Raw genomic sequence first — 9,517 nt, forward strand, 5'->3', positions numbered from 1 at the left:
TTTGCCATTACTGCTACCTGTTACCCAAGGCCATGGGCTGGCAGTGTCCTTGCTTCCTGCCTCACAGGCACACTTTCTAAGATGTAGGCTACTTACAGGAGGTTGGCTTCCTGAAGACAATCTTTGTGAAGACAATCTTTGTACATTTGAAGGTTACACCTCATGCAGTCATATGACTACTGTGAAAAGATTATGCTTAATGGAGACACAAAACGCAAGTCTTCTAACCAAATGCCAGAACAAGTAACTTGAATAGCAGACTGACCTACGTATTTTGCACATAATTAATTCAGGTGAGAATAACTATTAATGTTCAAAGAAAACTAGATTTAAAATTAGTAACACATTTAATGTGATAACTGATGTTTTCCTTAGAATATTTTTATGGTACTAACCTGGCCTAATGTCACTATAAATCCAAACGTACAAGAAACACATTTTACATAAAAGGCCCATTTTCTGTTCTTACATAATGACCAACTTACCAAATGGTCTACAGAATATCTCTTCCAAATATTAGATGTTTTACATTAGGGTTACAAAATTAAATAAGTTGGGTATATGCTTACAGTGTGTCAAATTTTTGAAATAAAGTAATAATGAAATCAATTAAACAGTAACATAATTTCAGTAATCAAAAGGTAGGAGGCAAGCCTAACTTATCTGGAAATTAAATAGCAGCTCACTCTTTCTTCTTATAGCCAAAAAAACCAACCACTAACATACAGATATCTACTGTCGAAACATATCTAATTAGCAGCACATTAGGGCTCTGTTTCTTCAATTTTTTTTTTTTTTTTTTGGCTGTGCCATGTGACCTGGCTTGTGGGGCCTTAGTTCCCCAACCAGGGATTGAACTCACGCCCTCGGCAGTGAAAGTGCAGAGTCTTAACCACTGGACCACCTGGGAATTCCCAATTTCTACAATTTTAAAACAAGATGATGGAGCTGAGTCTGTGTCTCAGGCAAAGGGTTAAGCACTTGACATACAGCATCTCTTTGAGATCTCAAAATAATCCCTAGATAGGTATCATTAGTATCTTCATTTTATAGTAAGAAATGGGAATTCAGAGGGGTTCAGTAATTTGCCAGGATGCAAGCCCAGGCAGTATGACTCCTGAGCTCCACCTTCTAGCCACTACTTTCTACAGTGTCTTCTGAGTTTAAGCATGTCATGATCTATTTTATTTGCATTAACACCAAGAGGAGATGTTAAGTTTCCCAGATAAAGACTACCTATATCTAATTATGTATGTAATTAATGTAAACTGACCAAAATGGTAGTTTTGGATAGACGTTAATAATGACAGACTTTCATCTTACACATATTGTACATTAGATGAGCCCCTAAATTTTTCTGCTGATTAAATACTGTGGATAAAAATCACCACAGTCCATCAAGTTACACATAATTAATAAAACTGCTAATACACTTACCTCAATTAATTTGTTGGCATGTTCACGGAAAACTTGGGCATATTCTTTAACTTCTTTCTCATTTCCATTCTTTGCAGCTTCAATCAATACTAAAAGTGGAACGTTGGTTTCCAGAAATGAATCTGAAACATGGTCCATGACAGCTTTGCGGAGCTAATAATTAAATTGTAAAAATTTGATTTTATTTCTACCAAGAAGCTAGATTGCTTTTTTTTCTCTTGCACTTTTAAATCTAATGGAAGCTCATGACAGTTTGGCTGCACTTATATGAGGACCCCTCATGTAAGCCATGCAGTTATATAATCTGCAACACAGGAAACACAATTGTGGAGATAACAGCTTATACTACAGTTATAGCATTTCAGCAACAGAATCTCAGTTTTCAAAATAAAATCCTTTTTTTCTTGGGAATTACAAAACGAAAGCTTGTATCTTAAAGGAATAATAAAAAACTGAACAGAAAACAGCTCTAGATTGAATTGGCACATAGGCTTGAAATATATATATAATTAGCCTAATTGGCTAAATAAAACTGAGAAGGGAGAAAAAAAGCACTTTCTGGTTTATCTGAACAGGGTGAGCACTCTATGAACCTTAAAATTGAAAGGTTATCTTTATAACCATTTGTGATACTACTTTACCAAAAGGAAGACGTATAGATACATTCCATCTTTAATTCTGCTTTATATCAGACATGAACAATAAAATGTTTCTCCACTAAGTCAGGAGATTGTTTGTATTACTATTACAACTTCTTTTTAAGTCTTAATACATTGTTTTACAAATTCAATCCAACTTTTTCTTAAAGACTAAAACTCAATTTAATTCCAAAATGTTAATGGGATTATTTAACATTAAATGAAGAGAAAGACCCTCTGTACTTACTAACTCAGAAAACTGATGGCCCCAAATACCTCTATATCCACCATATTTATACTAGAAACACATTTCCATCAAGGATCAAAATCAGAATGGGGCAAGTCAAATAAATAACTTCAATTCCTGTCTCTATTGTTTGTAAGTTAACATCACAAGATCCTGCAGGGTATTTTCACAGATCCCCAAGTCATTTTAAATTGATTTTCTTACCTGAACATCCTTTTCACACTAGAGCTAATTTATTCAGTCCATTCCAGTGGGACTGTATTATTTCAGGTCCCCAAGAGATTTTATTAGCCATTTAGAAGCTTATTAGCAAAAAACAAATAGAGATAGTCAGTTTTCTGTGAAAATTCATCCGTTAACTCAAGAAAGACTATGTGCCCAGTATTTGTTGGGATTTTAACCAAAACAACTAAAGTGAGAACTTGGGAAAGCAATCAACACTTCTTCCAGCTTACCTGCCTACGCAAGTCCCTGGTCTTCTTGGTCATTTTATCTATTGCAGAATTGAGTGCATCACTTCTTTCTTTACGTCCAGCCTGGAAAACAAGGAAAGAGATGCACATTGCAGTAATTTACAAGGAAATGTAATGATAGTCCATAACTAAGTTCAGATCAACATGGAAAAATCAATTTTTTAGCCCCAAGTTGGGACATACAGGTGGTTGGGGAGAGCACCATGTGGCTTTGTTCATAAAAAGCTAATTTTACAACTCTTAGGGGCTCCATATTATTTCAGGATGGAAATTGAGGGGGTTCTGCCAAAATAAGAGAAGCCAAGAGGTGAGACTTTTGCTTAAAGTTCTGCTTGAAAAATTAAATTTATATTTTAATTCAAGGTTCAGCATGCAACTGTTGGTGGGAATGTAAACTGATACAGCCACTATGGAGAACAGTATGGAGGTTCCTTAAAAAACTAAAAATAGAACTACCATATGACCCAGCGATCCCACTACTGGGTATGTACCCTTAGAAAACCATAATTCAAAAAGAGTCATGTACCACAATGTTCATTGCAGCTCCGTTTACAATAGCCAGGACATGGAAGCAACCTAAGTGTCCATCAACAGATGAATGGATAAAGAAGATGTGGCACATATATACAATGGAATATTACTCAGCCATAAAAAGAAACGAAATTGAGTTATTTGTAGTGAGGTGGATGGACCTAGAGTCTTGTCATACAGAGTGAAGTAAATCAGAAAGAGAAAAACAAATACTGTATGCTAACACATATATATGGAATCTAAAGGAAAAAAAAATGGTGATGAAGAACCTACGGGCAGGACAGGAATAAAGTAGCAGATGTAGAGAATGGACTTGAGAATATGGGGAGGGGGAAGGGTAAGCTGTGACAAAGTGAGAGAGTGGCATGGACATATATACACTACCAAATGTAAAACAGATAGCTAGTGGGAAGCAGCCACATAGCACAGGGAGACCAGCTCGGTGGCTTTGTGACCACCTAGAGGGGTGGGAGGGAGACGCAAGAGGGAGGAGATACAGGGATATATGTATATGTATAACTGATTCACTTTGTTATAAAGCAGAAACTAACACACCATTGTAAAGCAATTATACTCCAATAAATATGTTAAAAAAAAAAAAAGGTTCAGCATACAACAATTTCATTAACGAACCAGCTCTCCAAGAACTGCAAGCAAAACAGGTTATACCTGATTTTGAAGAACTCTGAGATACGAAGAAGGTCAAAATGTGAAAGATGGCACCTGGCACTAAAACAATGTGAAACAACAAGTCTTAAAACTAAGATGTACCATGATGGATAGGAGTTAATAACATATTTTTATATAGCTCAAATAAGAATGCTTTGTCAGATTACTTCAGTTAACAGTGTATATTATACAGGCCAAATAAGTATGCTTTGTAAGATTACTTAAAATTCTAGGCTAAGCTTAACGCAATTGTATTGCACAGAAAAGAACCTATCAGCCACTCTGAGAGAGGTATGTAAATCAGCATTTGTTCAGAGGTCAGCGGGTTGAGTGGACATTTGCATTGGGGAACATTCTAAGCAGAATCAAAATGGATGGTAGTTGAAAGAAAAGGGACAAAGGTAGTTATCCCAGGTAGAGATAGCTAGCCATGTGCTTAGAAATACCTAGTAAGACATCAACTAGGTTAAACTACGAAATATATTAAAAGTTTTTCCTTACAAAATGCCTGTCAACAAATGTGGCTCTTTCTGTAAAACATATAGTAATTACAGAAGAGATATGAATGGACAAAGGAATTTAACCCAGTGTTTCTCTACCCATGGTCACCCTCAAGACATTCTGGTATGGATATGCCATCAGTACATAAGTCAGCATAGTAGATAAACAGCTGGGGATGGGGAGATGTGGTTACATGCTTTCTGAGTGCCTTTTAATGTACATTTGTTACTCAATCTCTCTCTTATCCCCCATCTGTTAAATGGAGACAATGACACTTGTCCCTCTGCCTCCATCTCTGGGCTATTAGAAGAAAAGAGAAGGAATATTGATGGATACAGGTTATTTAGCAGAAGACAGAAAGGAGACAAAAAAGGACTTAAAATTGAAAGTTGAAATATAACTGACACATTGATATGGTCCCTGTCAAATCTGGTCAGGGTCATATCCCTTACCTTTTCCTCCAACTGTACTGTCAGTAAAGTTAAGTAATCCACTAATATTGATGGGTTTAAGGGGAAAAAAAACAAAGAGTCTCAACAAAAACTGAGAAAATATGAGCATTTCTACCTGTAGGAGTAAACGGTGATTTATTCATGGCCATCAGTCAGAAGACAACTTGACAAGTATAATTAGTTACTGACAATCTCAAAGATCAAAATAACAGGATCTAAGGCAAAGGTGGCTAAAACTGAATTTTAAAAAAAAAAAATCAAACTGACCTCATAATTAATGCTTAAATCAGGAAAGTCTCAGTACATTTCTTAGATACTCAAGCACTCACTTTGAAGTAAACCTAGTAAAATTTGTCATTGTACCTAGCTACATTTTGGGGGGTGTTTCTAATAGATCATTTACTCCAGAAAACATCTGTTATCTGAAATCCAAAGGTTGGGTTCAATAACCTCATGAGAGCCTAATTCCCTGCAACGTCCTCAATTTGGGTAGAAGAATTTATAATACTTAGAAAGTTATATAAAAGCAAATCCTTAAACTTCACTTTTGTGTGTGTGTGTGTGGTACGCAGGCCTCTCACTGCCGCGGCCTCTCCCGCCGCGGAGCACAGGCTCTGGATGCACAGGCCCAGCGGCCATGGCCCACGGGCCCAGCCGCTCCGTGGCACGTGGGATCCTCCCGGACCGGGGCACGAACCCATGTCTCCTGCATCGGCAGGCAGACTCCCAACCACTGCGCAACCAGGGAAGCCCTAAACTTGACTTTTGAGGGAATTACATTCACACAGCAAAATTCACACAACATGAATCTGTTAATTCTTTGTCAAACTACCTTAAAAATCAATTTGTCTTTCTTGTTACTTTAGGAAATAGAGGCTTATGCCTCATTAATCAGTAGGGAGCAGTTCAGAAGCAGTTACTTACTCAAGTTTTTAGGTTATACTAGACAGACCACTTTTTTTTTTTTTTTTTTTTTTTTGCGGTACGCGCGCCTCTCACTGTTGTGGCCTCTCCCGTTGTGGAGCACAGGCTCCGGACGCACAGGCTCAGCGGCCATGGCTCACGGGCCCAGCCGCTCCACGGCATGTGGGATTTTCCCGGACCGGGGCACGAACCCGAGTCCCCTGCATTGGCAGGCTGCGCCTCAACCACTGCGCCACCAGGGAAGCCCCAGACCACCTTTTAAATCAAAGCATCCCTTAAAAAAAAAGAAAAAAAAACCCAGTCCAAATAGCAAGTTTACAGTTCCAATAATTTAAAATATAACAGGGGTGAGTACACACACTTACAAACTTAATAATGAGCTTGATGAAAGTAGAAGGCTTGCTGATCTGTAAAACAAGATCTTACTTCTCTTTGAGATTAAGGCTGTTATGTAAATTTGCCCAATGAATCTTTAAAATAAGTGACTCTCGGTTCCCACCTAATTGAGAGACTCTATTCCACTAAGCAGAGAGACCACCTGGACTCACTCAATGTTGATATGTATGCCCCTGCTACACAGTGAAAAAAGGGCTTTCTAAGAAAAAGATATGGTATGTTTGGGGTTTCAACATAAAGCTTCTCCTCAACAAGTAAATATCAGCGGAATTGAGGAGAGGCAAAGGTTATTAGCTGGGACTGCCTCTAAGCAACACAGTTTTGGCTGAGACAGTGAAAGGCTTTTAAAACCAATCTTTAAGAGAAGCATGAAGAAGCCATTCCACCTTCCTCCTGCGTGGACAGACTTCTATCTACTTAGACAATCTTTACTGAGCACTCTACATCCACTGGAGTAGGCAGGATTAGCCATATCCTTCTCTCAGAGGGTTTCTAATCTGAGATAAAATAATTCAGAGCAACCTCTAATTCAGCAAGACCCTGTATTGTGATGGGCTTGACAGGAGTTCAGAATGACATCACAGTGGGTCAGAACAGTAAGTAAAAGTCATACAGGAAATTACATTTAAGTTTGTAATTGATTTCTTTTTTTTTTTTTTTTAAGTATTAAGAACTAGAATTTCCTGGAGGATTTTACCCATTTTGGTGGTGACCTCTGGGAGAACAAACTTTTGTTTTTCCTTCCAACGAGAAGGAAAAGATTCTCTGCCATTCATTAAAATTTAGTATATATAGCAAAGACCATAAAACCTTTAAAAAACAAATGACTAACTGGAAGAAATCTTTGTAAAATATTTCACAAACAAAATTAATTTCTTTAATAACAATGAGAAGCCCATGCACCACAACAAAGAGTAGCCCCTGCTCATCACAATTAGGGAAAGCCTGTGCGCAGCAACGAAGACCTAACACAGCCAAAACTAAATTTTTAAAAATTAAATCTTTAGGGCTTCCCTGGTGGCGCAGTGGTTGAGAGTCCGCCTGCCGATGCAGGGGACACGATGCCCCGGTCCGGGAAGATCCCACATGCCGCGGAACTGGGCCCGTGAGCCGTGGCCGCTGAGCCTGCGCATCCGGAGCCTGTGCTCCGCAAGGGAGAGGCCACAACAGTGAGAGGCCCGCGTACCGCAAAAAAAAAAAAAAAAATCTTTGTGGTCTAAATGTACCTCTGCTCAAACTTCTATGGAAAATCTTCCTTTACCTAAGGTGCATCACTCCAAAATTTACTGCTGAATTTTCTAGCCCTGGGCACAGAACACAATGCTAGCACAACAGAATTAGGCTGTCACATGATCCTAGTTCTGCCACCCCACCAATACCAACAATTGCCAAAAAGCACATGCCTCCAAAACCAAACTTTGTAAGTCACAGCACCAAAAGGCACACAGCTCATCATCATTGGTGTAACCATCACTCCTTCCTACTCCTTTCTCGGTCATGTTTAGTAAAGATAACAAAAGAACTTAAAAATCACAATTAATGGAGGGCAAGGACGAGGTCAAAAATAGGGATTCTGTAGGCTTAATGTGGACAGTCTACTTCTTACAGGGCTTTTGAAAGGAAAGATCCCAGCAATAGAGATACTTATTTACACTCAACAGTGGTCCCCTGTGATTTCACCAAAACTCTAAGAGCCTAGAATTTTAAATGTTCTCAGATCCTCTGGCTCTACCTGGGATAAATCAACTACTCTTTAGCCCATCTCTAACATGACAGATTGGTAAGTCCATCAATCCTTACATATTCTATCTGCCTCTGTCAGATAAGTTCTGGTTCTTGGGAGGATAACAAACGGTTTAGTGCCAAACCCCAGTAGCTTTTAAAGAGCAAATCAAAAATTTTGAAGAATAGTCAGACTTCCCTGGTGGTGCAGTGGTTTAAGAATCCACCTGCCAATGCAGGGAGCACGGGTTCAAGCCCTGGTCCGGGAAGATCCCACATGCTGCAGAGCAACTAAGCCCGCGTGCCACAACTAACTGAGCCTGCACTCTAGGCCCGTGAGCCACAACTACTGAAGCCCGTGAGCCTAGAGCCCGTGCTCCACAACAAGAGAAGCCACCACAAGGAGAAGCCCGTGCACTGCAACGAAGAGTAGCCCCCGTTTGCCACAACTAGAGAAAGCCCGCACACAGCAATGAAGACACAACACAGTAAATAAATAAATAAATAAATAGTTTAAAAGAACAGTCAATCTTTGTCTCCAAATACACACATTTGAAAGCAGTGAACAACTCTAGGTTTTATCAGAATATTCTCCCATCCTCTTTCTTTCCCGCCTCCAGAAACAGGCTAGTAAAACCCACTCACTCTAATACAGGTATTGATACAATATAGGCCCAAGTATGTGGCTGCCAACTAAGAACCCTAAAAGGTTCTTAGGAGGGGATATACTCAGACCCACAAATCTTGGATCTCCACCCTAAAATGTCTACTATCACTTTTTGATAATCGTAAGGAGATCTCCAAGGAACAATGACCAAGACTGGAAGCAAAAAGGTTTATTTTAACATACTTCTCCAGAGCACCTCTGTGCTTCCCCACCACACCTCTGGGTGCTGGGGTATTAAAATTTTTGGAGTCGGGCATGATTAGTTAAGAAATATTTGACTCTTTAGCATAAAGCAAAATCCAGCTCCCTCTCTACCACAAATTAGAAGATTTCATGTGTATACCCATACATCTGCTTCTCCAGGTGGGGAAATATTTGTCCCTAATTAGCAATATATATTCAAAGCAAACTATCATGTAGAGTAATGCAGGTAACTACAACGCCTAAGCCCTGCCACATGACTCATTTAATTTGCTTACAACCATTTACAGAGAGGACAGGCGGGCTAGATTTTACTTGTCCTTTGCCTTGTCACGAACAACTAAAACAGTGAAAATTGAAACAGATGATATGGAAAGTACCTTCCAGAGGTTGTACTGCCACTTTAAGTCAAAGGCATATGTATGCAGAATAAAGCTGTTGTAAAATGAAACCAAGAAAAAGTTTAATTCAGAAAGAACATGGGTTTTTTAGTCCTTTTAGCTAAAGAAAGATAAAGATCAAAAAATGATAAAAAGCTCCATCAATAGGAACTATGGTACTTCAACCAATTTTAAGACAAACACCACATCTTCTTTGATTTCACAGTCTAAACTTTTTGAACCCAAAGGGAGGGCAAGTGGGCAAGGTGGGCAAGATGG

At 38.9% G+C, this 9,517-nt stretch overlaps 1 protein-coding gene across 1 annotated transcript in view; it reads right to left on the reverse strand.

The window, feature by feature from the left end:
• CTNNA1 (catenin alpha 1) overlaps positions 1–9,517 on the reverse strand; it is a 177,602-nt gene that overhangs the window by 43,240 nt on the left and 124,845 nt on the right. Inside the window, exons 8-9 of the mRNA XM_027096196.1 lie at positions 2,778–2,858; positions 1,438–1,590 (exon numbers count right to left, since the gene is read on the reverse strand). Coding sequence (XP_026951997.1) covers positions 1,438–1,590; positions 2,778–2,858 — 234 coding nt within the window. The remainder of the gene's footprint in view (positions 1–1,437; positions 1,591–2,777; positions 2,859–9,517) is intronic.

This window comes from Aethalodelphis obliquidens, unplaced genomic scaffold, assembly GCF_003676395.1.
Source record: "Aethalodelphis obliquidens isolate GAN/ISIS:26980383/991018 unplaced genomic scaffold, ASM367639v1 scaffold4, whole genome shotgun sequence".
Classification (NCBI taxonomy): Eukaryota; Metazoa; Chordata; class Mammalia; order Artiodactyla; family Delphinidae; genus Aethalodelphis; species Aethalodelphis obliquidens.